The 26199-nt window shown below is 56.6% G+C and overlaps 9 protein-coding genes across 9 annotated transcripts; 5 read left to right on the top strand and 4 right to left on the bottom strand.

Annotated features, from left to right (window-relative positions):
• Positions 1–322: 322 nt before the first annotated feature.
• TRAVEDRAFT_45493 (uncharacterized protein) lies at positions 323–1093 on the top strand (the record flags this gene model as incomplete). Its single annotated transcript, XM_008038074.1, has 4 exons — positions 323–342; positions 410–517; positions 578–1015; positions 1075–1093. The coding sequence occupies 4 exons, from the start codon at positions 323–325 to the stop codon at positions 1091–1093; spliced, it is 585 nt and encodes a 194-aa protein (XP_008036265.1).
• Positions 1094–2598: 1505 nt separating this feature from the next.
• Positions 2599–3639, bottom strand: TRAVEDRAFT_119349 (uncharacterized protein; the record flags this gene model as incomplete). The annotated part of the gene is made up of 3 exons (XM_008038466.1): positions 2599–3335; positions 3397–3461; positions 3512–3639. The coding sequence occupies 3 exons, from the start codon at positions 3637–3639 to the stop codon at positions 2599–2601; spliced, it is 930 nt and encodes a 309-aa protein (XP_008036657.1).
• A 204-nt stretch (positions 3640–3843) lies between these two features.
• Positions 3844–5194, top strand: TRAVEDRAFT_45491 (uncharacterized protein; the record flags this gene model as incomplete). The annotated part of the gene is made up of 3 exons (XM_008038073.1): positions 3844–4407; positions 4463–4481; positions 4539–5194. The coding sequence occupies 3 exons, from the start codon at positions 3844–3846 to the stop codon at positions 5192–5194; spliced, it is 1239 nt and encodes a 412-aa protein (XP_008036264.1).
• A 142-nt stretch (positions 5195–5336) lies between these two features.
• On the bottom strand, positions 5337–9447 carry TRAVEDRAFT_70688 (uncharacterized protein; the record flags this gene model as incomplete). The annotated part of the gene is made up of 12 exons (XM_008038465.1): positions 8935–9447; positions 8719–8871; positions 7882–8657; positions 7730–7829; positions 7542–7678; positions 7185–7487; positions 6810–7129; positions 6646–6757; positions 6269–6588; positions 5888–6214; positions 5669–5810; positions 5337–5615 (listed from the first exon to the last, which is right to left on the bottom strand). The coding sequence occupies exons 1-12, from the start codon at positions 9374–9376 to the stop codon at positions 5337–5339; spliced, it is 3411 nt and encodes a 1136-aa protein (XP_008036656.1). The 5' UTR covers positions 9377–9447.
• A 127-nt stretch (positions 9448–9574) lies between these two features.
• TRAVEDRAFT_57564 (serine/threonine protein phosphatase PP2A-associated protein) lies at positions 9575–11114 on the top strand (the record flags this gene model as incomplete). The annotated part of the gene is made up of 6 exons (XM_008038264.1): positions 9575–9757; positions 9814–10020; positions 10073–10240; positions 10298–10675; positions 10731–10885; positions 10940–11114. The coding sequence occupies exons 1-6, from the start codon at positions 9665–9667 to the stop codon at positions 11112–11114; spliced, it is 1176 nt and encodes a 391-aa protein (XP_008036455.1). The 5' UTR covers positions 9575–9664.
• A 116-nt stretch (positions 11115–11230) lies between these two features.
• Positions 11231–12371, bottom strand: TRAVEDRAFT_57563 (ras-domain-containing protein). Its single transcript, XM_008038263.1, has 6 exons — positions 12205–12371; positions 11997–12117; positions 11845–11917; positions 11681–11792; positions 11459–11625; positions 11231–11403 (listed from the first exon to the last, which is right to left on the bottom strand). The coding sequence occupies exons 1-6, from the start codon at positions 12312–12314 to the stop codon at positions 11342–11344; spliced, it is 645 nt and encodes a 214-aa protein (XP_008036454.1). The 5' UTR covers positions 12315–12371; the 3' UTR covers positions 11231–11341.
• Positions 12372–12626: 255 nt separating this feature from the next.
• TRAVEDRAFT_164884 (methylenetetrahydrofolate reduct) lies at positions 12627–14978 on the top strand. Its single transcript, XM_008038464.1, has 10 exons — positions 12627–12725; positions 12774–12977; positions 13028–13073; positions 13124–13243; positions 13305–13460; positions 13510–13634; positions 13692–13877; positions 13928–14515; positions 14568–14687; positions 14746–14978. The coding sequence occupies exons 1-10, from the start codon at positions 12642–12644 to the stop codon at positions 14923–14925; spliced, it is 1809 nt and encodes a 602-aa protein (XP_008036655.1). The 5' UTR covers positions 12627–12641; the 3' UTR covers positions 14926–14978.
• A 232-nt stretch (positions 14979–15210) lies between these two features.
• TRAVEDRAFT_145482 (MCM-domain-containing protein) lies at positions 15211–21164 on the bottom strand. Its single transcript, XM_008038463.1, has 13 exons — positions 21103–21164; positions 20919–21052; positions 20808–20867; positions 20535–20755; positions 20164–20485; positions 19540–20110; positions 19092–19482; positions 18501–19041; positions 17247–18442; positions 16695–17198; positions 16538–16641; positions 15945–16478; positions 15211–15892 (listed from the first exon to the last, which is right to left on the bottom strand). The coding sequence occupies exons 1-9, from the start codon at positions 21149–21151 to the stop codon at positions 18374–18376; spliced, it is 2358 nt and encodes a 785-aa protein (XP_008036654.1). The 5' UTR covers positions 21152–21164; the 3' UTR covers positions 15211–15892; positions 15945–16478; positions 16538–16641; positions 16695–17198; positions 17247–18373.
• Positions 21165–21607: 443 nt separating this feature from the next.
• TRAVEDRAFT_164879 (S-adenosyl-L-methionine-dependent methyltransferase) lies at positions 21608–26172 on the top strand (the record flags this gene model as incomplete). Its single annotated transcript, XM_008038462.1, has 19 exons — positions 21608–21969; positions 22019–22291; positions 22374–22752; positions 22803–22912; positions 22967–23227; positions 23277–23643; positions 23692–23995; positions 24048–24141; positions 24190–24362; positions 24414–24454; positions 24514–24530; positions 24580–24762; positions 24814–25092; positions 25205–25459; positions 25514–25554; positions 25607–25678; positions 25726–25820; positions 25867–25971; positions 26023–26172. The coding sequence occupies exons 1-19, from the start codon at positions 21863–21865 to the stop codon at positions 26170–26172; spliced, it is 3306 nt and encodes a 1101-aa protein (XP_008036653.1). The 5' UTR covers positions 21608–21862.
• Between the last annotated feature and the right edge of the window lie 27 nt (positions 26173–26199).

Raw genomic sequence — 26199 nt, 5'->3', positions numbered from 1 at the left:
CAGGGGTTCTCCGTAGGAGAGCGTTTGAACCTTGTCAGAGGGTGCGGTCATCAGTACGTACCTCTCCTGATGCCCGCCCAATCAGCACAATGGACACCTTAACGCTGCCAATTTGCACTCCGAGCGGGCACTTCGCGAACCCTGCTCCAGCGCGCAAGCGTATAGGGGCTTGGCCTGAAACGGACGCCGCAGGACGAGTACGACATGCGGCATGCCCCTTGCAGGCCGGATGCGATCGCATGCGTATATATGCCCAATGGTCATCGGTGCAGCACCCCTCGAACCTGTTGCCTAACGTTGGTAGCAAGAACGACCTTTGAAAATGCCCCGAAACTGGATCGCGTCAGTACTCTCATGCAACTTCGCAACCGACTGCAAACCACTCACCTTGCTTATTGGTTCCTTCTAGAGTGGACCTTGACCGGCGTGTCTGGCTCGAGGGTGCAGGCAGACTCGATGACTGGTTCTCGAACTGCGCCGCCCTCACGCTAGAGACCCTCCGAATCCCCTGCGTAAAGTAAGCCACTCAATCCCCGCTGGATGTTAGTACTCAGCTGATACTCCTCCGCACGTCCAGTGACAAAATCGACAGCATGCTCTGCGGCCGCTTCGCCCACCAGCGCACAGCGCCGCTCCTCCGCCTACCCCCCGAGCTGCTGCACGAGATCCTCAGCGCACTGAATCCAACAGGCGCGTACGCTCCCGCAGTCTTCCTCTTCGCCACCACCTGCAAGCTGGCCCTCGCCCTCGCGCAGCCGCACATCGCACGTCTGCAGCGCAGCCACTACGCCCCGCTCGCCGGCCACCGTCTCGTCTGCCTCGCCGATGGCCCCGGCACGCTCGCGCACTGCCCCGCGGGGTTCTTCACCCCCGCAGAGGCGTGCGCCCTCGGCGGCGCGCCCGACACGCCGCTGTACGGGCTTATCCGGAAGGCGTGGTCGCGGTATACGCCTGATCCGCCTGCGCTCCTGCGCCCGACCGATATATTGTGGCGTCCTCGCGCGGTGTCGCGGATGTCCGCGGGCGACCTCGTCGTGTTCCGTCAACTATGCGAGCCATACTATCCCCGTGCAGCTCCATGGGTGCTCTGTAGCGTTTCGCAGCGAGAGTACGTGCGCGTAGACGCACTGAGCTGGGGCGACCCGAAACGGCTCTTGTGGTCTGCTGTTTTCGCGTGCGTCTGCTGTATCCCGGGCCCAGGTGCGGCGGAGGTAACGGACGTTACGGGTCCTCCGGTGCGTGGAAGGTGGGCAGGCGATCGTGTTGAAGTGACAACACTGGGAAATCTGGGGGCGGATCCTAGGGGCGGGGCGGGATGGACGGATGTGACACAGGACGTAGCGAGTCTTGTACGCGAGTTGCAGAAAGCAAGGGTGCACCCATGGGCGGATCTAGGACTCCCTGTAGAACCCGACCTTAGCTCTGTCACTGAAGTAGTATCTGTGATTGCGTAGTGTAGCTATGAGCACTGGAGAACACTATACCCATTACACACCGTAAAAATACACCTGCGTACGACGCGTCCCTATATCTTCTCTCAGTAAAATAGGCCCAGCGGAACACATCGGAAAACCCAGTGTCCTCGCCCGCACGGCTTCTCAGCTTCGGACGACCTATCGCTTCTTCTTGTTCGCCGGGGGCTCCGCTTCGGATGGCGCCTTCGGAATCTCCGCATCGTCCAACTTGCGCTTCTGCCCAGCGGGGGAGGTCGCGTTTGGTACGGGAACCGGCACCGGGCCCACATCGTTCAGGTCGCCGTCGACATTCGGGATATTCAAGAACGCAGAAAGATCATCCCCACCGCTCGCGCTTCCCTGGGCAGGGTATGCGAAGTCCGTGCCTCCGTTTGACAGCTGCTCCAGCCACGAGTCGAAAGAGAAGCCAGGGGGGTCGCCCGTGGCACCGGGAGGCGCGTCGGCCCCTAGCACGGGGTTCTGAGGGTCGAGGCCCATGTCGCGGATGAGGGAATGGATGCTCGACTGCAGCACGTCCACGTCGGCGTTGATCTCGGCCGTGTCGCGGTATGCCTTCTGCATGCGCGCATTGTTGTCGAGTAGAGCCTGCTCGGCATACGTTTGCGGCGGCGCGACGGTCGTGGGCGCGACGGGGAGTGGATACGACAGCGGGTGTTGGGGATTGAGTTGCGAGGACTGAGAAGGCTGGATGGGCAAGGAGGTAGGGGGCAATGTGACCTGCTGTGGGATGGAAGAAAATGCCGTAGAATCCACGTATCCCGGACGCTGGAGGGCACCGGAGAGGTCGGATGTGTGTGGCTGTTCTTGATTAGACATGTGGTGCTGTTGGGCGATCCCAAACGCCTGTGCCATACGCTGGAACTGCTCAGGCGACTGAAGCATTTGCTGGAAGGTAGCCTGCCACAAAGCTTCCGGGTTCGGCGCGCCCTGTGCAGGCGCAGGCGGAGGTGGTATATATGAGGAGGTAGAGGGAACCGTTGCGGGAGGCCCGGGATGAAGACCCAGGGCGGTGCCGGAATGCGAAGAATTCCAGTCTGGGGGTGCCGAGCCGGGCACGTTTATGGGTCGACTGGGTTCGCTGGCGGACGGGGAGCGCAGAGACGCGACAGTTGCTGCGGGTGTCTCAATGGTTGCGAATCGCTCTGACGCTGTAGAGCATGTTAGGAGGCGCGTGTGTGCGTTGGGCGGGGGATAACATACTGGTAGAAAATGGACTAGCGGGCCTGCTTCCAGCGTCACTCCCGCCGAAATCGCTGGCTCCGTCGCCGTGACCAGGACGTCCGTCGCCGATCATGAGCATCCGCCCTCTCGGGGCCTGTCCTTCACCATGTAACTGATCCCGGCTACTGCCCTGCACGACCCGTCCAAAGAGGCCAGCGAGGAACTTCAAGATACGGTTAATCGTGTCTTCATGCTTGGCATGCCTTTGCCTGGCCTCGATAGCTTCTTTCCAGAGAGCGTCGTTCGACCGCTTGAGCGCATCCAAATCTGCGGCTATGACTTGTTGCTGATGGCGTATGGCGTTGATTCCTTCTACAATGGTACGAACGTCGACAGCCTGAGCGGAAAGTTTGCCATCCTGAGAAGCCTGGAGGAGACCCGCAGTCTCCTCGGTAAGCGTGTGGCTGGGTGGATGGCGTTTGCGTTGGATAAGGGCAAGCAAGTCGGGCTGACCGCGGTGGAAGTAGGGGTGAGCGAACTGGGTCGTCTCAGTATCATGGTCCATTCGGAGCAGGCCTTGCTGGAGAGCCGATATCTTGCGGAAACCATAGAGGTTCAGCTGCCTGACAAAAGATGAGAAGTTCTGATGCTTGAACCATTTCCCCAGCAATTCGCGAGCGAATCTGTCTGGATGGTATACTGTAGAGGTTGGTGAGTTATGTCTCGAACAGCGAAGGGTGGAGACGAGCTTCGTGCTTACTGTAGAATGAGTCCCCTGCTTCCGACCACTTTATGAGCTCCTCGTTGGCTGGGTCATTGAGGATTCTAGATAGGAAGTGAGATAAGTTCGAAACCTGGGTCGATCAGACACTTACTCGTATAGCTTGAGAAGGAAGCGAGGAATCTGGTGCGGTTGCCCATTGCGAGCACCGGCAGGGAGGGATGGATCCGCGAGATTGAGAGAGCTGGGGCCGGCCACAGCGACCTGGTTGGCTTGCGACATGCAACGTTTGTTGGCGCAGAAGTAGCAGAGGTGCCGTCGGCGAAACAAGCAGCAAGGTGGTGGTAGAAAGAGAGAAGCCGTCGGTGGTTGTGGGCAGGCTGAGCGCTGAGCAGCAGCCACCCGTCGCGGACCGCGGTCATGTGATACACGTACACGCACCCGCTTGGCGCCTAGCGCGCGTGTGTCTTCTCTGCTCTCTCCGCCATGCATCCTCTCCTCGGCTTCGACAACATCGGCACCAAGTCTGATCAGTACTGGAAATATGCCGCAGAAAATGGCCAAATTCTCCTCAGGCACTTGCGGACACTTAGGCTGGACTCTGCAAACCTGGACCTGCGCTCTCCGGACAGATTGAACGACCTTCTCCTCGTCTCGTTCCCATGTGCTCTACTGGTGACTGTTATCTACGCGAATTACTGCTGGAGGACGAAGGAAAAGGTTCTCCCCGGCACTAGGGAAGCGCTCCTGTCACTATATGCGTTTATCACCCCCACCCAATCCTTCTGGCCGGTACAATATCTCTCACTTGCTCGCTCAGCTGCCACGTCTAATAAACGGGCCATGCATCTGCCTTTGGGGACCCTCTACCGCGATCTGCTAGACGATGCTATAGAGCTCAGGAATCCTCGAGAGCATCTCCCACTTCTGTTATCCGACAAATTGTCAGTCCCCACTCGTATCCGCATCGACATTGAGCTCTTCTGGTGGTTCAAGCTACTATGGTTCATGTTCTCCTGCTATATGCGTAGCGGTCGACCCTCTGTCGCGGTGAGCGTCGGTGTAATGCGTCGTAGGCTGCTTATCGAATATGCTCGTTGCAAAGCTTATTACTAGGCACGAAGGTAGTTTTGCTCTCCAATCTTTCATCGCGCACTTCATCCTCACACACATCCTTACAGGCGCAAACGACCCGATCACGCGTAGCCCACCGCTCCCTCGCTCCCCACCTCCGCCTTACCCACGTGCCACGCACGAACATGCAGACATCCACGCCGCATCGGCGCCCCCGTCCACGCTTTTTTTCAGCATGCTCTACGAAAACGCGCCCTCAGTCTCGCTCGACTGCGTGCCCTACCACGCGCTCGAGCGCGCCATCCGCAAGCTCCAGAGCACGCTCACCCCCGGCGCCCACCTTACCATCGGTCTCACCACACGCGCCGGCCCCGCCTCACAAACGTTCAGCGACCCGCGCACCATCCTCACCGCACTGCCCTTCTTCCCCCGCGCATACCTCCGCGGCCGGGCCTCCGACGCGGGCGAGCGCAGGACGACGACGCCGTTGTTCGCGACGCTCCCGCGCGTGCTCGGGCTGCTGACATCCGGGCGCGCGCCGCTGAGCGTCGTGCTCGTGCGGAACGTGTCAGCGGAGTACGCGGTGTTCCTCCGGCGGACGGCGCACGCGCTCGAGGACGACTGGGAGATCCGGGACGCGTTCGTGCGCGAGTGGGGCGCGAGGGCGTGGCGGGAGGAGCGGGTGTGCACGATGTGGGAGGCGGCGCTCGTGGATGCGGGGTTGTTGGCGGGCTGGGCGGTGGTGGTGCGCAAGCCGGAATGAGCGTTAGAGGTCTTTTTCACAAGATACGGATGTAGCATTCATGGCGGGTGTATGGACGAGCAAGATTGATGTATGAAAAAGACGTGCGCAGTGTTACAGTATGTCCAGTATAAAGATAAGATCCAGGGGGTCGCCGACCACGTCAAGCATCGTCGTCCTCGCATAAAGCATGCTTCAGAACCACATATGCACGCGCATCCGAGGTTTCCGGCTCCCCCTCAGGCAGCCAGCTCCCAATTGTCAAGTCCATTAACGGTGTCGGCTCTGCATCCGCATCCTCAGCGAGAGGCCGCCGTCGCGCCTCGTCTTCACGCACGTCCAGTAACCCGCCCAGGAGCGGCCGCACCCTTGCTACGAGCATCGCAAACGCACCGTCGTCCTCGTGCACGTCGTCCGGCGAAAGATCCTCCAAGATGGAGCACTGCGCACGATCGGAGTCAAGATTGATGTTTGCAATAACCAGAGGGCACTTACACGTTCGTCCGCGATGGATACGTCGAGGGTCGTGCCTTCTGCATCTGCGAGACGCAGCCAGAGCTGGAAGAATGCCGCGACGGCGGTGTCGTCCTCCATCACATCGTCGCATTTCGAACACCGCCGATGGGTCTTGGGCAGCCTACAGCCACACGCGCGTGGTGTATCAGTCAAAGCAGATCGCCCGTCTTCGGATTTGAAGAAAGGGGAAACACGCACGTTTCGGCACAGTTCGTGCACCGCAGAACAGTGCAGTCCCGCAGGTCGTCAGGAAAGAAGTCGACCGCGCGTGCACGCACACGGAACACCGCGGGGCACGTCTCGCTCGCTTTAACATCTTCGAGCGTCACAAACTGCTTTCCCTTGTGTTTATGTTTGCCCTTGCGAGGGACCGCGACGGTCTTGGAGCCTGATACCTCCGCTGTGGCGTTGGTGGATGTATCTGCTGCCGCCGCCGCCGCCGCCGCTAGACGAGCGGCGCGCGCGGCAGTACGCTTCCCCTCGCGTTTGGACTTGGTCTGTGCGCCGGTCCACTCCTCCTTTCGGCTGTCCGACCCCTACTAAGCTCCGGAGCCCTGCCAAGTATAGAGCAAGACGTACCTCAGCAGCGCCCGCAGGTCCGCATTCCCAGCCGCTTTAGGGTTCAGCTTCGTAATCAGCCGTTGGTCACCACCCAGGCGTCCAGCGAGGAGGGTGCCACCACCTGACGGCCGTAGACGGAGATTCCGTATGGCGACGAAGTCGCCAGCCTCGAGGCTCTTAGCGATGTCCACTTGCGCGTCACGCAGCTCAACTCGGACGACTCGGTCGGCAAGTGTCTCGGGAGCGATGGAAGCTGAGACAGGCACGAGGTCGGTGCGAGAGGTGTAGTCCGTGACGTACAGGTAGGTGAAGTCGTCTTTGGGTGATACGTGAACAACCTGTAAGAGGGTGCCCATTTAGCGAGCGTGGAAGTGGAGGGACGTTAGGACCCGTACCTCAACAGTGCATTTGAAGTGGCAGTTCTCCTCCGCTTCTTCGACCAGCTTGTGAGGGAACTCGTGCACTCCACCCGTCGCGTTCATTTCAGTCTCAAAATCCTTCTTCCGCCTGTTCCTTGGTGTTATGGCTGAGACGCTGGAGCGGTAAATGAGAGACTCACTTGAGCAATGCTGCCAGCCGGGGGTAGTTCTCCAACTGGTCCTCGTCAAGCTTAACGATCTTCTCGCCCTCCTGCATCTTGCTTTCAAGATATCCGCCGCCGCCAATCCGCGAGCGCAAGTTGCGGATAGAATAGTACTCGCCCGCCTGCATCGTTGGGCCGACTTCCGCAGAGGAGTCCCACAACTCGACGCGCAGGACGTATGGTGCGAGTCGCGGTGGACACCATTCGCCCTGAGTCGGCGACACAGCCGGGTTGCGCGTGTAGTCAGTAACAAAAACGCTGTAGACCCCGTTGTCGTTTCTCAATCCATGTAGAACCTAGGAGGATAGCCATGAACACGACGCATGCATTACCAGAGCGTGCCGAACTTACCTCGACAGTGGTGTCGAAGTATTCATCACCAGTGGCATCCGCGATCAGCTTGTGCTCCCGACCGCGTCCTCGGGCTCGTGATATGTCGGGGGCAAACGATGTCGCGTTGGACGAGACGTCCCGCCACCAGTCTCCTAGCCGTATGCTGAACTGCAACTCGGCCCCTTCGGGTTTGAAATGGCGCAAGGCACAAGTGTCCTCGGGAGCACTCGATAGCATGCCGGTCTTCACATGGAACACCGCCCATTGCCATCCCTTGAAGGACGCGCCGACAGCACACAAGGAATTGTTGAACCTGTCGATCTGCAGCGAGGTTTGAGAAAAATGTACGTCTGACGTGCTCAAATCCCTTCTTACCTGTATTCCTCTGAACATCAGTATATCCCCTGATTCCACCGTCGGGAGAGCATTCTTTGCTTTCTCGAACAACATCACGCTAAAACCGCTAGAACCATAGTTCGTTGGATCATAAAGCACGAGTCTTAACATGAACTCTGCGGGCGTGTCAGTCAATCAATGGACATGCGTGTTTGCGTGCGCCCTACCTAGCTTCTTGGTTTGCGTAACCGCTCCAGCAGATTCCACGACACCGATGATATGTTGCGGCCCAACACTCTGGAGTTGATCGAATGGGGTATATGTGACCTATGTGCGCATCATGAGTGTCGTGCAGACTGTAACTTGAGGGGAGACGTACAAATCCAGAAGTGCAACCCGCGCGAAGAGACTCCAGTGGGTCGCCGTTGCATTCCCGGACATTCGATTCCCCATTACCGTCGGCTGGCGGCTCGTCTGGCTGGATCACCTGGAGATGATGAGCGGGAGTGACGGCACGCTCAGCCTTGTCAGGTTGGCTATTCACTTGTTCAACTGCAGCCTGTCGCTGGCCGGGATCATCCATGAGGACATCATCGGGAATGGTGTCCGCTTCGTCCCAGTAGTGTTCCTCACCATCGACGTCTGCGGCAGCTTCACTTCGCTTCGTAGGAGGCGCCTCATCTACCAGCTTGCCGGCTTTCTGGAGTTGCTTTAATTTTCTTCTTCGGTCCTTACTTGATAGTTTTCTACCGTTCCCCGAGAGACCAGCCCCAGTTCGAGCGCGCAGAGGTGGTGGTGGTGGAGACGTCACGGCGGATGTTCCGTCGATCACTGGGGACTCCTGGCGTTCTTGCATTGGGGCTACCGCAACCGTCTTGCCATTCGGTGGTTGACCCTCGGGTGATTCCTCAGGAGCAGGCACGACTTCCTTGTCGGATGTGCTGAGGCCTATAGTTTGCTCATCCGTTCCCACTACCTTGGTGAGCTCCGGAGGGGGCGAAGGAAGGCTCTGCGGATTCTGCGAATCAGACTGTGAGTCACTTGATTCCGTTGGCTTCTCCACCGGTTCTCCTTCTGAGGTAGCCTCGACCGGCCCTGCGTGGTCGACGAGCATGGGGTCAGAGAGCGGTGTAGGTTCTACAACGCCATTCACGTCTATGAACAAGTTGACAGATGAGCAAACGTTTGATAGTCAGCCTGTTTATCTGTGCTATACCTGTTGATGGTAGGGACGCGCTCCTGCGTTGTACATCGTGGTCTGCACTCGCGGGATTTGGTGTTCGTCTTCTCTTCTTGGGAACACTTGGTGCGCTCGCCATATCCATATCCGGCGAAGCATCGTCTACCGGAGGGTGTATAGATGAGGAATCTATGAAGTGATGGCTCTTTCAGAACACAAGGAGGGGATCAGGTAAGAAACACCGGAACGCACCTGCCCAAGTGTCGACGAAATACTGCTCGCCGGTCTTCGGATTGTGCACATGTAGCGTTATACGCTCTCGCCAGGCAAACCGCTTCGGTAAAAGTAGCTTCGGAGGTTCATCGAGATCTTCCAAGACGAGTCCCCTCGCGCGTATACGCACTTGCGCGCCGACCACGATCGGCAGACTGGGAAAGTGCTCCAAACAGCTCCCGGAGAGCAGGACTTGCACACGCGAGCCAAGCTCCGCCGTCATGATGAACTCCCAGGTCTGTCCAGAAGGTGCCCCTCGCTGATAAACTTTGCCTTCTATCCATCCCGTACCGTCCGACCCCTTGCGGCAGATGTCTCCCGCTTTCTTCTTCTGATCCGGCGGGAAGGCCTGAATGAGAGCCTGGGGCGTCGGCGTCGGTCTGTGGTACGAGGACGGACCAGGTTCCGCTGACCGCTTCATGTTCAGTTGAGCCGAGCCACGGCGAAGCGGCTGGATGAGTTGTCGCGGGCAAGTGGCTGGAGACGCGCTGTGGCTGCGGGGAAGAGAGGAGGAACGCGTCGACGCGTCGAGACGCGTTTACTCACCACCCCGGTACGCCGGGCCGGGCACTCCCGCTACTTGATTTCGCGCGTCTTCGAGCGCAGCGGCGTTCTCAGCCTTCCATCCTCTTCCTCTTAGTACACCACACCGCTGACGGCGACTCGTACAGTTGACGGTTTGACACTGAACACTCTCATTTAAGTGTGAATGGACGAACTACCACTCTCTGCGCTCTTCCGCCGCGCTCTGGCCTCGGCGGCCAAGGCATTCGATCTACCGACCATCGAAGACGGAACCCAAGTACGTGTGTGGTTTGATGGCCGAAGGACCTCAGCTTATACTCAGAATCCTTACAGGAACTAGTGCGGTCATCACTTTCCGACCTCCGTCAGTGCAGTGTCGGTATCTCCAAGCTCGCCTTATTCAGTCCGAATGAGCAGCTTGCCGACATTCCGACCCGTGATCTGGTCTACCTGCTGGTGCCCTATGTGATGTCCGAAGTTCAGTCTCGCGTCCGCGCAATAGAAAGAGAGGATCGGCTGGAGCTTGTGAAAGAGGTCAAGGTACGCGGTGAAATATACGACCAGCACGCGTCATGCTCATCATGCTAGGTAGAGATGTCTCGAGGCATACATCCACTACCTGGAGCAATATGAAATCGTCTCGGGCGAAGACAAGGACTTGTATGGACGTCCAGCCTCATCTGTTGCAGACCCCGCAAAGCGCAGGGAGCTGAAGATCAAGCAGTACAAGCGAGAGAAAGAAATCAAGGCTAAGATAGAGGTGCGGGCGGTGGCTTCTTGATGCACTCGGACGGGGCACCTGATCAACTATTCCAAGGTCGCTCGCAAGCGGACAAACCAGAGCGCGGCGGAACCAACTTCCAACCTCGAGCTTATAGCCTCCATCCTACCCGACCCCTCACAGAAATCCGCCGACTCGGGTGAAGACCCTGACGCCGACACCGAGGAAGTTCTCCGCGACGCGGTCATCCTACTTTTACGCCTCATCTACGCGGAAGCGCAGACGCAGCTCGAGAGGACCAACGAAGAACTCGAACTCCTACGCAATGCACCCACATTGCCACCTCAGCGGCTTCCCGTGGAAGACGCGCGACTTGGCAAGAAGCCAGAGACGGACGACATGTGGAGACTCGACGGTCCACTCAACAAGGGCGGTCCGGATGGGAAGGGGCCGCTGCTCGACCAGCAAGGCAAAGTCAGTACTTCCGCATCATATACAGTATCTCGATTATTGACTCAATCGTCCGCAGCCATTACGACCTTTCGTCTTGCTAGGTCAGAACGCCGCCGACCGTGCGAGGCTACAGGCACAGGTCTTCCAGCCCGGCCACCGCTTACCCACCATGTCCGTCGACGAGTATCTGCAGATAGAACAGCAGCGCGGCAACATCATAACAGGGGGAGGGTACGTTTGGTTCGGCCATCGTGCAACCTTGTTACTTACTACATATATATACAGTGCGGCTTCCGAGAACGAACCCACATCCAAGGAACAGCTTGCCATGGATGCGGAGCAAGACGGCGCAGCATTTGGCGAGGAGAAAGCAGAAGAGAAGAGGCAAAAGGACGAGAGCTGGGCGCAGTTCACTGATAGCAACCCGAAGGGAGCCGGGAATACCATGAATCGCGGTTAATGTGCCAATTGGAAGTCAAAACACATGTAGCATACCTGTTGTACCTCTAGGACTGTGCTAGTAAGGGCGGATTGCTGTTTGGAAGTCGGACCACACGCCACAGATACAACAAATTCCGCGATGCCAATAAAACAATGTGAAGGTATACACATCTTCAAGAACTACATACAGGGATAAGACAAGCACCAGGAGACGATACGACATGCTCTACTTGACCGGGAGAGAGTTCAGCATTGGCACTGGGAAGCGTCCGGTACCTCGTTTGTTGGTGGTGATGTGACGTCGATTTCTGCGCGAGTTACGTTTAGATAGTACGCATACGCTGACGTCGCGAGGGCACGTACTAGTATTCTGCGCATCGGCCGCCTCGTTCTCCTTCTCCATGCCTACTAGCGACATGGCAATCTTCTTGAACAAGCTCTTCACATTGTGGCCGGCCTTGGCGGACGTCTCCATGAACATGATGTTCAGCTCCTGCGCCTTTGCATTCGCCTCTTCAAGCGTCACTTGCCTAGGAGAGGTGTCCATTAGTAGGTGACCGCGCATATTGATGGATAAGTGCGTACCGCTTGTCCGACAAGTCTGCCTTGTTGCCCACAAGTACGATGATCACGTCGTTCCCTCGTTCCGAACGCACATCATCAATCCACTTGGATGTCGACAAGAATGACTGCCGGTCTGGAGACAGTTCAGTGTCTTGCCGTCGTCCGAGGACTTTGTAGACACTCACTCGTAATGTCGAATACTACGATCGCGACTGAGCAGTCACGGATGTATGACGGAATTAGCGACCGATAGCGCTCCTAAGGTGAAACGAACGCGCAAAGCGAGCGATAAATCAGTATCCTGTGCGTGCACAGACCAGACGAAACCCTTACTTACTTGGCCCGCAGTGTCCCAGAGTTGTAGCCGCACTGTCCGGTCCTCGAGGTACATCGCCTTGCTCAGGAAGTCAATCCCTATCGTTGCTTGATACGTGTTGTCAAACGTGTCGTACATAAATCTACATCACCGCCAGGGGAACGCTATAAGCTCCTACTCATAGACAATCGCGAAGTACGAGGGCGGACGGCCTCGAGTCGACTCGTACCTTGTGATTAAGCTGGTCTTCCCCACACTCTGGTCTCCAAGAAGCACGATCTTGCTCCGTTTCAGGGGAGGCGAGGAGAAGTCGGCGGTCACTGGGGTGGTAGACGACATTCTTGGGCGAGAAAGGGGCTAATGCTCTAAACTGGACAAGATCGGCGGGCGTGCGGGGCGGCGGTGTTGTGCTAGGTGATGCGCTCACTGCCGCAGACAGCGAGAGGGTGTTTACGGATGTTTGCTACTGCGCGGGATCCCAGCATGCTGCCATGATTAGATAGACGCGCACCGAGATAAGGGAAGGCGCTCTCTGGCGTAATAGATCTTGAGCAGGACGTCTGTGAACGCCGCGGGGCCCGTCGAATTTGACTCGCGCCCTGCAGCCTGAGCGGGGCCAATTGACGCTGTTCACCTTCTCACCATCGTCCCCGGCGGAGTGCAGCCATGAAGTTCGTCGACAAGATCGCCAAGCATGGTAAGAGCAGGCTGTTCTACACGTTCGAGTTCTTCCCGCCCAAGACGGACCAGGTGCGTGCATGCGCGTCCAGAACCTCGGCCGAACTCATATTGTGTTAGGGTTTCGAGAACCTGGTCTCGCGCATAGCGCGCATGGTCGGGCTGAACCCCCTGGCTCTCAGCGTTACATGGGGCGCCGGAGGTACCACGAAGGAGCGTAGTCTCGACCTCGCGGGGCTGACCCAGATCGAGTACGGGGTGGACACGATCTTACATTTGACATGTACAAACATGGAGCAAGGGATGGTGGATGCTGCGCTTAGGGTATGCTCTCTTGCTCTTTAATCCATATACCTGTATCTCAACCGTTCCAGGAAGCCAAGGAGCGAGGGATCGAAAGCATCCTTGCTCTCCGAGGAGGTACCGACCACCATTCTTGCCCACGCGACTCATACTCAACGCTCCCGCAGATCCACCAAGAGGGGAGGAGCACTGGATACCCACCGACTCCCGCTTCCAGCACGGTGTCGATCTCGTTCGATACATCAAGTCGACCCCGGAGTTCTCACACTTCTGCGTCGGCGTGGCAGGTCTCTTCACCAATCATGCGCCAATTATACTCGTACTCACCACCTGTGTAATACGGTTCAGCATATCCCGACGGTCATCCTGACAGGGATACAAATGAAGACGTCGAGCTGGACCAACTGAAAGAGAAGGTCGATGCAGGCGCGGAGTTCATCATCACACAGCTCTTCTACGATGTCGACAATTTCCTGCAGTGGGTGGGCAAAGTACGCGCGAAAGGTATAGGCTCAAACCGACGTAGCCGCACTCCCCTACTAACGTAATGTAGGCATTACTGTCCCCATCATCCCCGGCGTCATGCCGATCCAAACATATGCGTCCTTCCTTCGCATGACGAAGCTTTGCGCGACGCGGGTCCCAGCGACCCTCATGTCGGACCTTGTTCCCATCCGCGTAGGTCTCTAGCTGCCCGATGCATACGTAACCGGAGTCTCATCTTATCTATGGCAGCATGACGACCAGAAGGTCAAAGACTTCGGCGTAAACCTTGCTGTGGACATGATCCGGCAGCTGCAGCGCGGCGGCATTGAGGGTGTCCACTTTTGCACACTCAATTTGGAGAAGAGTGTCATCCGCGTCCTCGAATCACTGGGATTGGCGGGCAATATTCCAACTCTTGCCAACAGACTTATCTCAGTTCGTCGACCTTCGCCACAGCGTCGCGATACAGACTAACGGTGCTGTAGGATATGCCATCGCCACCGGAGCGCACAGTTACACCACACACGGCCGCCGATCGCGCAACGAAGGAGTTGGCGTCCGCCCCCCAACCTGAGCTCGAAGCGGGCAAAGGCGAGCTCAACGCTGCGGCGGACTGGGACGACTTCCCGAACGGTCGGTTCGGAGACTTTAAGAGTCCCGCCTACGGCGACACGGACCGGTGGGGCAGTTCTGCCCTGCAGAACAACGCCGCACTCTCGCACTGGGGCAGCCCGCAGACTGTCGAGGACCTCACCAACATGTTCATGCGATACTTGCACTCTAAAATCGCGGCGACGCCATTCTCACCGACGCCGCTTTCTCCGGAGTCGCTGATGATTTTTCCCCACCTGGAGAAGCTGACGCGACGAGGATGGTGGACTGTTGGATCGCAGCCCGCGATCAACGGCGTGCCTTCTACGGATGATGTCGTTGGCTGGGGTCCCAAGGGCGGGTACGTATATCAGAAGTGCTTCGTCGAGTTCTTCGTCGAGCAGAAGGACGTCGAGCGCATTGTCAAGAGGGTACAGGAGGAAGGCGCCGGTTGGGTGGATCTGTTCGCAGGGAATGTGAAGGTGCGTACATACTTACCATTTGTACGACGGAACGTTACTAACTCTCGCATAGGGTGAGGTGTTGACGAGTGTACCGGAAGGCGGGCGAAACGCCGTCACCTGGGGCGTCTTCCCGGGTCAGGAAATTGCGCAGACTACCATCATCGAAAAGGAGTCCTTCTTGTCATGGAAGGTAAGAATGCTCCTTGCGTGCCTAATTTTGAGTGCTAAATAGAGATTTTGCTTTTTAGGACGAAGCCTTCTCCATCTGGTCGGAGTGGGCATCGTTCTTCCGACCCGGTTCTCAGGAGCGCACACTTTTGGAGGGCGTTCGGGATCAGCGCTGGCTTGTCAGCCTGGTACACCACGACTACATGGATCCAGCCGCGTTGTGGACTTTCTTGTTTAAGGGTGACGACCCTCTCGTGTAGTATACTTGCTGTCTTTAGGAGTGATATAACGACGTCGAATGAATGTATGTACCAATACCTCCATGCGCTGTGTCGTGGGACTTCGCGAGCCTAGCATCATTGCAGGGGATATTCCTCCGGTGTATAGCGGAGTCTGGGATCGGGGGAAAGCTACATGTGGGCGGGAGGGAGCGTTAACTTATATAGGCACGGGCGCCTGATCTGCGCTGCGGTGCATCCAATCATTGGAGGCGACCGCGGGGTCCGGTGTGAACGACACCGCAACGTCTCTCTCTTCTCCACACCCTCTCTCGCTTTCTTCCTCTCTTCTCTTCCTCGCGCAGCACGGCTTGCTGCACCCCGACGCCAAATGCGTCTCCCGCTCTCTCTCTTTCTGGCCATCCAGTCGGTCCTCGCCCTTGCGCCCGTAAAGCGGCACTATGACACCCATGATTACTATGTCTTGGAACACAACCCTCTGGCAGGTGCTTCGCTGGCCGAGTGTGCGGGGACGCTGGGCGTCGAGGTTGTTGACCGGGCGGGCGAGCTTTTGAACCACTGGCTAGTGCGGATACCCAAAGGCCTCGAGAAGCGGGACTCGGATCCCATCCTACGCTCGTTAGACGGCCTCCGGCGATCCGCAGACTCTTCGCACGTATCCCACAGGTCCGAAGAGGCCCTCCAAAGACGACGAGTAGCTTCGGCGGTCAGGAATGTGTTCCCGCAGACCCTCCGCCAACGCGTGAAGCGCGCGCCCCCACCTATACGGCCGCCAGAAGACCACGAATCCTCTGCGGCCGCCGCTCAGCGTCTTGGTGTCCATGATCCCGAGTTTACGCGGCAATGGCACATTGTCAACGATGACTTTCCGGAACATATGATGAACGTCACACCGCTGTGGGATATGGGGATCACGGGTAAGGGCGTCATCACTGCACTCGTAGACGACGGGTTGGACTACACCAGCGACGACCTGGCTGCAAACTTCGTATGTTGACGAGACTATATCTGCACACATAAGCTGATTGTTTTGGACGTAGTATGCGTACGGGTCATATGATTACAACGATCATACCGCGCTGCCGACACCTGTCCTCTTCGATGACCATCACGGCACCCGCTGTGCAGGTCAGATCGCTGCTGTGAAGAACGACGTCTGTGGAGTTGGTCTCGCGTACGATTCCCTGGTCGCTGGCATCCGGATCCTCTCGGGCCCAATTTCGGACATCGACGAGGCTGCTGCCTTGAACTACGACTACCAGAACACTTCGATCTACTCCTGCAGCTGGGGACCCCCGGATGACGGAAGGTCCATGGAGGGACCCGGTTACCTGATCAAGAAGGCCATGGTGAATGGCATCCAGCAAGGCCGGGCAGGCAAGGGCTCGGTCTTTGTCTTCGCGAGCGGGAATGGCGGACGCAGCGGCGACCAGTGCAACTTCGACGGCTACACGAACAGTATCTTCTCGGTCACGGTTGCGGCCATCGACTTCAAAGGCTTTCATCCCGAATACTCCGAGGCGTGTGCTGCGAATATGATTGTGGCATATACGTCTGGAAGCGGAAACCACATCGTGCGCGCCAGGAAACCTTGATCGTCCCTTTTATGATCTAACACGTTATGGGATGACAGACTACCACTGATCGAGGCAAGAACAAGTGCTCGCATTCGCATGGTGGGACTTCCGCTGCTGCGCCAAATGCAGCCGGCGTCTTTGCTCTGGCTTTGCAGGCTCGGTAAGCTAGGAATCGACACAGAGGCCTTCAGGTACTCACATATCTCGCCTTAGTCCTGACCTCAGTTGGCGTGATATACAACACCTGTGTGTTCGAACTGCGCTCCAGGTCAACCCCGATGATCCGGACTGGGAGTCCACTGCATCCGGAAGGATGTACAGCTACAAGTATGGCTTTGGAAGCCTCAACGGATACGAGTTCGTCAAGGCGGCTCAGGATTGGCAACCCGTCAAGCCGCAGGGATGGATCGATCTGCCGGTGGTGCAGCTCAACAACGGTACCATGGACGCGGACGAGAAGGCGCAAGGAGGCCAACCTATCCTTCCCGATGGCGTCGAGAGCAAGCTTACGATCACCCGTGAGATGTTGGACGAGCACAACTTCGAGAAGCTGGAGCACATCACCGTCAAAGTCTGGATTACCCACACGCGCCGCGGGGATGTCGAGGTCGAGCTGATCAGTCCACATGGCATCCGGAGCATCTTGGCCGCCAGACGCAACAGCGACAACGCCAAGACTGGATATCCTGGATGGACTTTCATGACCGTGAAGCACTGGTACGTGTTCACTACCATGAATCAAGAGCGACTCTGATTGTACTACAGGGACGAGGACCCACTGGGAGAGTGGACCATCCGTGTCAGTGACCAGCGGAAAGAGGATGAAAGCGGTGTGTTTTTGGGATGGACTATGTCTGTCTGGGGATCCGTCATGGACGCCGGCAAGGACATCAAAGTCTACCAGGTCCCGGTAGTCGAGGATGTCCTCCCTCCCGTACCCGCAGCCATTGATGAACCCGCCACCTCCACCACCGCCGTCCCCGAGAGCACGAGCTCGAAGACCCTCACCCGACCCACAGAGCACCTGCCCGGCGATCACGGCGATGCAGAGGGCGAGAACCACAAGCCCGCATTCCCGTCCGCCACCTCTTCCGGCGAGCCAACCAAGGCGGCCGAGGACATCGCAGAGTCGTCCGCCACCGCTGCTCCCAGCATCTCGGCCACGCCCGACGAGGGCTGGTTCTCCGACCTCTCGAAGCTCGTGGAGAACCAGATGTGGTTCTTCGTCGCGATTGGCGCGGTCGCGGTCTTCGGCATTGGCGTCGGCGTGTTCTTCTGGCGGCGTGCGATACTCCGTAGACGCCGCGCGAACTACTCTACCTTGTCCGCGCGCGACGACGTCGCGATGGGCTCGCTCGACGCCCGGGGCTCCGGGCCGCGGGGCCCGCGCCAGACCAAGGAGCTCTACGACGCCTTCGGGGAGGTCTCGGACGACGAGGACGCGGACGAGGAGACCGCGCTGCGGCCGCACACTATCTCGCCGGGTCTCGAGACGGGTCTGCACTCCGGGTTCCTGGAGGACGACGACCCGCCTACTGCAGGCGGCTCGCCGAAGCACGCGCGCTATCGGGACGAACCCGACTCTCCTGTAGAGGATGAGAAGCTGCGCGCGGACAGCCCGGGGAGCGGGAGTGGCAGCGGAAGCAGCTGGGAGCATGCGTCAGAGACGCGGTAGTACGAGTATGCGTTCTTGGTCGTTCGTTCCACAGCTAGCTAGACGTTTATTGCATCGGCGGTTTGTACTCCTCAGCACTCATGCGGGATGGATGGATAGTATTTATAAGCTACATAATAGTACACGGACAAGGACAACATCGAGAACAGCGGGATGCAGAGATAACCTACACGATATGGAAAGAGATGGGACCGATGGAATACGGAGCGCAGCCGCTCTACGCGCTCTCGATGAAACGCAGTTTTGAGTTGTTCGCCACGCGCGTCCAGACGTCGAGGCTTTCGTACTGCGAGGGGGAAGACAATCAGTGCTCATGCACAGAGCTGATGTGTGAAACAACATACCTCGAGAATGGTCTCCATGAGCTGCGCTTCCGTGAAGCCGTTCGTGAGCACACGCGACCGAATGTCGACCATAGACAGCTCGTCCGTGTCCTCTTCCTCCTCGCTGTCCACGTCCATCTCGCGCTCGCCCCCAGGGCCACGTCCGAACCTCCGCGCGCCTCGTGCCTTGCGGCCCTTCTTCCCCGACTGCGCCTGCTTCGACATCTCCTTGATGAGACGGAAGATCTTGCTGACGTCCGAGCGGTCGTGGTCGTGGCCCTCGTCTTCGTCCTCGACGAGGCTGCGCTTGCTCACCTCCATGAGGCGCAGCGCCTCGTCGACGTCCGCGTGTGCGACCTCGTTCGAGAAGCGGAGACGCGCCAGAGCCTGGGCGAGGCGGAGCACGCCGAGGAGCGTTCGCGCGGAGGTGTAGGTGTGCGACTTCTTCTGCGCCTCGTCCTCCTTCCCGACCTTGCGCAGGCGCACGTAGGTCTCAACGATGTAGTTCGACACTTCCGCGGGGACGGTCGGGCGGTGCTCGCGGGCGCGAGCGATGTAGTGCCTGCAGGTTCTGTAAGTGCTTGAACACGAGGGTTATCGCATGCGACCTACCGCATGAGGGTCGGCTCGATGAGCTCGAAATCGAAATCGGGATGAGTGTTGTGCATATGCACGTATGTGACGTGCTCCGCCAGGTGCTCGTCGTCTTCGCGGGTCGGCTTGTCAAGGATGAGGAAGAGCAGGTCGAAACGCGAGAGAAGCGCCGCGGGCAAGTTGATATTCTCCACTGGGGAAATCTTTGGGTTGTACCGGCCGTATAGAGGGTTGGCGGCGGCGAGAATGGAAGTGCGCGCGTTCAGCGTAGTGGAGATGCCCGCTTTGGAAATGGAGATGGTCTGCTGTTCCATGACTTCGTGGATGGCGGTACGGTCGGACTCTTCCATCTTGTCGAACTCATCGATACAACAGATGCCGTTGTCAGCAAGAACGAGAGCGCCGCCCTCTTTTGCCCCAAAGACGTCAGTGGCCATCTACAAATGTGTCGTGAAGACGAACGTACCAAGAACCATCTCGTCGGTAACTGGGTCGCGCATGACGGCAGCAGTCAAGCCGACGCCCGACGAACCACGACCGGTGGTATACACTCCGCGAGGAGCGACCTTGGTGATGTACTTGAGGAGCTGCGACTTGGCTACACCGGGGTCTCCCATGAGGCAGACGTTGATGTCCCCACGAATCTTCATGCCGTCGCCCATAGCTTTCGTGACACCGCCAACAAGGAGAAGAAGCAAAGCCTTCTTGACGTCCAAATGGCCATAGATTTCCGGAGCGATACTCTGAGCAAGTTTCATGTATAGCTGTGGATCGTCGCGCAAGCCGTCGATAGCACGCTGGATCTCAGGTGTAATCTCCATGGCGCTGTACTGTTTCTTGAGCTGGTTGATGTGGTGAGCCTCCAGATAGGTGTCGGTGAGAAGGCCGGCGCGAATGGCCTGGTAGCCCGTATACGGGATGGGCAGGAAAATACCTCCGAGGTGAACAATATCGCCAGGGCTCATCTGACGCGTAAGGGAACCGTGGATATGCACGGTCATCGAACGTGGAATGTGTCCTACGGGTACTTGGTCTGCCTGAAGATCACAACTGTTAAGAAGCGGGTATATGGCTGGAGGCGAGCACCCACCATCTCCTGGATCTTCACTTCCTGGAAAGGGCTGAAGCGACATGCACGCGTTTGCATGTGTAGGGTGCCGTGAATGCCGTTCTTCTTGCATTCCGACTCGTTCTGGCAGTCGAGGATGGGCTGGAAATCCTTTCGCGAGATGTCTTGAAAGGTCTCGGAGCCGCAAACGTCGCAAGTATACGCGTTTACCCGCAGGAGGGGCTTGACTTCCGAGACGCGAGTGACGATCCCACGTACGGTGATGAGTCTACCGAGATGCGTGCCCTTCACGTCGCGAACTGCCATTGCGATGTCGGACTTCAGAGGTTGGAAGTACAGGTTGCTGCACAAGATGAGTGGAAAGCGGTAAAAGACACCGCGAGACGACTCACTATCGCCTCAACAGATGGTCTGGAAAGCCTTCCTGCGTCCCTTCTGTGCGCTCGTTACGCTCTCTACGCTGATGAAGGATGACGTCGATGACTTCGTCGTGCTCGCTGATATCCTTTGTTGGCAGAGGCATGAGCTGGTCGACGACCTCGCTGAAGAGCGCGATATAACGGCGTGCATTTCGGCGAATTCTGGATACCAGCTCCGCGACAGTACGCTCATGCTGTGTAGAATGCGTGAGAGGCCGCGAAGGTAAGCTGGACGTCATGTCGCACCTCTGAAATATCTTCCAAGTCAATAATAAGCATCTCTTGCTCTCGGTTGGCTATTCTTTGCTGTGGCGAAGGTTAGGTAAACATGCCTGAGTCGAGCGACGGCATACACACCAGCTGCTGCATGTATTTGACATTCTTTGTCCTGGTTGGCGCGTCACCCTCGTCTCCGAGGGCGATGTCTGCGAAGCCATCGACGAGGTCCTTGTCTTGGGAGGTGAATGTTGAGAGGAACTGCTTGATGCGGTCTGCACGTCCGATCAGTGGCTAGCGACGCGTGTCTGAGCAGCAAACGCGCCTTTCTCCGCAGTATAGTCGACGTCGATGGTGATGACGGGGAGAGCCATGGCGAGCGACGCGTGGGGGACGGCGAGGAAGGGAGTGAGGGGAGAGGGGGAGAGGTGCGGGTGACCGTGACAGTACGCGACGCGTCGAGGTCACCCACGTGCGTAGGCGCCCGTTCTGGCTCTTGTTCTTTGTGAGGTTGACTGCAGACGTCTCGACGGTCGCTCTCTGCTCTCGCGTGGTCTGCTCGGTGTCGCATCTGTGGGGTCTCTGACGACGGCTCTCGACGCTCTGTTTTCTTGCTGCTCACTCCTTGCGTGTGCCGGTCACTTCTTGTATCTACCCCTCTTGGTTCAGCGGTTCGGGCTTCTATCTACCGACGCAGGATGCTCGGGAAACGCAAGGCCCAAGTTTACGTTGAGATCCCCCCTCGAGTTCGACCGTAAGTCTTTGCGCATCTCGATCGATTCGGATATTGCTAACGCCATTTCAGGCGTCTTACTGCACAATACGACCCCGTCGGAGACGAGGTCACAGAATCCAGTGAAGTGCGCGTTCACGGCGAGATTTCGCCGGATGAAGACGAGGACGACGAGATACCCGTCCGGACGCTCGATGATTTCGCTATCTTCAACTCGGTCACCCGGGAATTCGTCGCGTTCGACGAACTCCTTGCCGTGCGCGAGCAGGAGGACTACGTCTTAGTTGGGGCGGGCGTGGTTCGTGCGTTCGTCGAAGATGATAGCGATGACGAGGATGGAGAGGACACGGACATGGAGGCGGGTCCGTGCGACGACGATCAGAGGCTTCTACTCACTGAGATACTCGAGTGCGACTCGCACTTCGTCACAAAACACCACGATGGCTGGGAATTTAATCCGTAAGTCCTCTCATTCCATCATTGGACACAGTCTCATGCTTGCTCGCAGGAGAACTTACCTGCGCACTCAACACGCCTGGTACATCCTACTCCGACCTTCCGTGAAATATAGGAAGTTCTACCAGGCAGCTTGGACTCGCCGCCGCATTGTGCAAGGCCTACTCACCACGGTCAACGAGGATGCGGATGCGTCTGTATGCAAAGTCCTGCGCTCCATTAACCAGGCTCCTCCAGACGACTGCCCAACCCGACGCACTTTCGACGATCTTCAAGCGCCTGTCTCGGACAGCCATTTGACAGCTGACGATACGGTGAGTACCATGTAATGTTCAACGCTCTATTCTCTGGTCTAATGCCATAGGCTAGGTATCATATCTCGTCCTCGTCCTCGACAAGCTGCACAGCGAGCATGCACGCTTACACCGCCGACTTACCAAGTCGACGGCCATGCAAACGCTCTACCCCGAGCTATCCACCAGGAAGCCACTGCCGCCCCCTCAGAGCAAGTCATGCAAGCGCCACAAAGACCTGGAGAAGCAAGTCTTGGAGCACCGGAACGCTACGTGCGTGACTCCACGCGTCGGTGCTATCGCTGCAAAATTGTTCTCCATCTCAATGCAACTGGCCAATATACGTGAAGACCCAGTTCATGACACTTCCACTCCCCCCGTCCAGAAAAGACGGGTGCACGCCTCCGACCCCGCTACGATAGAATGGGTTACCGAATCCAGAACAGCACCCGATCACTATAGCGAGGTGAAGATCGACGGGGAGCTCTACAAGGTATGCTCTTGCCATGTCACTCTCCACGTACTCATGTTCTGTTCCTTTAGGTCGGCGATGTGGTTATAGTGGAGCCGGGGCTTGATCAAGACCGTGCTCGAGCTCGGAATGCGCTGTCCGTGCAAGCCCGGAGCAACAACTACTTGGCAGACACCAAATGGTATATTCCTACAGTTGTGAACATATTGATTGTGCATTGCTGATAACTCAACAGGTTTTGCATCATCTCATATATGTTTGAGAAGGTCGACAAGCTCGGCCAGCGGACCAAGCACTTCCATGCACAGTGGCTGCAGCACGGGTCTCAGACTCTCCTTCAGGAGGCTGCACATCCTCGGGGGCTCTTTCGGCTGAATGAGTGCGGTGATCAGCCCTTGGAGTGTATCTACTCCCATTGTGACCCTCAAGCCTGGCCATTAGGGGAACCAGCACCGCCTGAAACTCAACCAGGCTCCGCCAACCGCTTTCATCTTGGGTATGCATATTGTGCGTTGGAATGGGAGCAAGCTAATGTCTTCAGACAGGTTGACCTGGGATAGCAAAGAGTGTGCACTGGTTGAGGTTTCAGCCTCCCAGGTTAGCTGTGCTCTGTCAAAGTGCGCAAGCTTTCGTCAGTGTGTCCCCTGTGGGTTGACTGCATTGTGCAAAGAGGCAGACCACTGCACGCCCTTGCCTGGCGGTGGCATGAAGTGCAAAGGCATTGACTTTCATGTCAATGACTTCATCTACCTGCATACCCCCGGGCAGGTGGCTGGCCTCCTTGGCATTGCCCAAATCACTGAGTTCATTCACCATGATGATCTGTGCTTGGAGGCTAGTGTTCTTCACTATGGCCGCTACGACACCGTTGCTGTCAGTGACAGCGATGGCTGGCCTATCCACTTGGACAATGTGAGTGTATAGTCTCCAGCAAGTGTTTGTACTGACATTCTCAAACAGAGGAGACTCTTCAGGACTGGTGTCCTCACCCAGGTCAGCATTGAGCAGATCTGTGGTAAGGCCTATGTCATGTGTCCCTCCTCAGCATGGCAGGCAGAAGCCTTTGTGCAACTGGATGATCACTTCTACTGTGATCTCTGGTCAGAGTCCCTCAAACCCAAGTCTATGGATGAGCTGGAGGTGCTGGAGCCCTCTGAGTTCTCTTCATGTGATGCCTGCTACTCTGCATTCATGGACACAGTCCTGGAGAAGGAGAGGCTCATGAAGCTCTATGGTCCTTTGAGAGGACTGGAGCTCTTTGCTGGTGAGTGCATATTGACCCTCCTCTACTAAGGTTTGCCTAATTTGGGGCTTAGGTGCTGGTGGGCTATCAACTGGTTTGGACATGTCTGGTATGGTCCAGACCAGATGGGCAGTGGAGTTCTCACCTAGTGCTGCCAGGACGTACAAGTGAGTGGTATTTGTACAGTCTCCCATATTTTCTGACATCCGCTGCAGGGCCAACCACCCTGACACTATAGTATACAGCCAGTGCTCTAACAAGCTGCTTGAGCATGCTATTGGTTTGGCTCAGGATTCCACCCTCCCACCACTGAGAAGCCTTGACCCTGAGGTTTCTGAGTGTTTGCCACCTTTGCCACAGCCTGGGGAGGTTGACTTCATCTACGGTGGTAAGCCTCAACCTCATGTATCCCTATACTCCGGTGCTAACATCACATCAGGACCACCCTGCCAAAGCTTCTCTAACATGAATCATCACAAGGTAAGTTGTTTGGGAATGTTAATAGCATATGACAACTCGCTCAATGGCTGCATTGTCAGAAAGCAAATGATATCAGGTATGACTCACCTTTTGTCAGTGTACTGCAATATTAACAAGTTGTGTAGAAGCACCTTGGTCTGCAACATGATCTCCTATGTGGAGTATTATAGGCCAATGTTCTTTCTTCTGGAGAATGTTGTAGGCATGCTTTCCTACCGTCTTGGTGGTGAGCAGGATCACAACCGTGTGGTGGGAGGGATAGAAATGGGAGTGGTCAAGTTCATTTTGGGGTCACTGACCATTCTTGGGTAAGTCATGCTATCTCTCATGGTATAGGTTGTTGACATTATCATACACAGCTACCAAGTCCATTTCAAAGTACTTCAAGCTGGTCAACATGGTGCTCCACAGGGAAGAAGACGGGTTATCTTCCTTGGTGCCCAGAGAGATGTGCCTCTACCTGCATTCCCCCTACCTCAGCATGCTTTCCCAACTCCAGTCCACAATGTGAACCTTCCCACAGGCGAGGTTCTACACCCAGTCATCCGTGTAGGTGCAGATGAGGATGGCCACCAGTGTGCCCCACTCCCTCCTGTTACTGTGAGGGAAGCTATCAGTGATCTGGTGAGTGCTAAACTGTGAATGTCTAGGCTAACCAACTTATACATGCATATATAGCCCAGATATGATTGGTATGCCGCAACAACCCTCTGATGTATTTTCCATGCTTATTGTCTTGCTTAATTTTAGGATTGATCCAAACTCTGCAAAACGCTCCACACCATCAGTCCTGCATGAGCTGGGCAGCAGGATTGCACAAGGCATTGCTCGATTCACAGCCTGTGCCCATGATGAGACTGGACAGGCTCACCCCTCTGGTTTCTACACCCCTGTGCCTTATCCTCAACCTCCTCTTAGCCGTTATCAAAGCTGGCTGAGAGCAGGGAATGGTGATACTGTGCAGTACCATTATACAAGATGGCTGTCAAAACTTGTTGTGGAGAGGTAAGCATACAACCTTGAGTGTGCTGGTTAAATGGCTAATGCATATGATTTTAGGGTTGTCAATATTCCAATGAAGCCTAATGCAGGCCATGAAGGTATTTGACCTCTTACATTTCACTCATATTAGCTCATTCTGAGCAACTACAGACCTTCCTCTGGATCTCCGAGTTACTAAGCTATACAAGACAGAGACTGGCAAGCCAAAATCAGTTTACCGCAGTACATTTTTTACTTCACTTCTGTTTCACTTGGCTGACATTATATAGGCTTGTATGGCAGAATTGCCAGTAATGGCCAGTTTGTCACAGCAATGACAACCATTGCTCCCAATGCCAAAGGAGGCAGGGTCATACACCCTGATGTGAGTTGTAGTCATGCTTTCTTGAGCTATTCTGACAGGATTGCAGCAAAAGCGAATCCTCACTATTAGGGAATGTGCCCGGGCCCAGGGCTTCCCTGATAGATACCAGTTCTTATCAAGGAATGAGAAAGCCAATGACCATGTTGCTGACGTGAGTCTTGTGGATTCTGCATTAGTTGGTCCTTCTCACATTTTACCATAGCAAATGCGACAAGTTGGGAATGCTGTACCTGTGCCACTTGCCCTTGCACTTGGAAAGGCAATAGGTAATGCTCTGCATGAGCTCTGGAGGACTCGTGAGGAACAAGAGCAGGCTTGGAGAGCCAACAGCCCAGAAGTACACCTGACCTAGGGAACAATCTACACAGGATATGGACAG

The sequence above is a fragment of the Trametes versicolor genome, assembly GCF_000271585.1.
Source record: "Trametes versicolor FP-101664 SS1 unplaced genomic scaffold TRAVEscaffold_4, whole genome shotgun sequence".
Lineage (NCBI taxonomy): Eukaryota > Fungi > Basidiomycota > Agaricomycetes > Polyporales > Polyporaceae > Trametes > Trametes versicolor.
This window is presented reverse-complemented; position numbering and strand designations above follow the sequence as displayed.

Coding starts and splice junctions, on each gene's coding strand:
- TRAVEDRAFT_57563 (XM_008038263.1), bottom strand. CDS start 12,314: ATGTCGTCTACCACCCCAGTGACCGCCGACTTCTCCTCGCCTCCCCTG. Junction 11,626..11,680: donor GCAGACTTGTCGGACAAGCG/GTACGCACTTAT, acceptor CACCTCTCCTAG/GCAAGTGACGCTTGAAGAGG. Junction 11,404..11,458: donor GGCCGATGCGCAGAATACTA/GTACGTGCCCTC, acceptor TAACTCGCGCAG/AAATCGACGTCACATCACCA.
- TRAVEDRAFT_164884 (XM_008038464.1), top strand. CDS start 12,642: ATGAAGTTCGTCGACAAGATCGCCAAGCATGGTAAGAGCAGGCTGTTC. Junction 13,461..13,509: donor GGGCAAAGTACGCGCGAAAG/GTATAGGCTCAA, acceptor AACGTAATGTAG/GCATTACTGTCCCCATCATC. Junction 13,878..13,927: donor TTGCCAACAGACTTATCTCA/GTTCGTCGACCT, acceptor ACGGTGCTGTAG/GATATGCCATCGCCACCGGA.
- TRAVEDRAFT_145482 (XM_008038463.1), bottom strand. CDS start 21,151: ATGGCTCTCCCCGTCATCACCATCGACGTCGACTATACTGCGGAGAAA. Junction 20,868..20,918: donor TCAAATACATGCAGCAGCTG/GTGTGTATGCCG, acceptor CCTTCGCCACAG/CAAAGAATAGCCAACCGAGA. Junction 20,111..20,163: donor AAGTGAAGATCCAGGAGATG/GTGGGTGCTCGC, acceptor TGTGATCTTCAG/GCAGACCAAGTACCCGTAGG.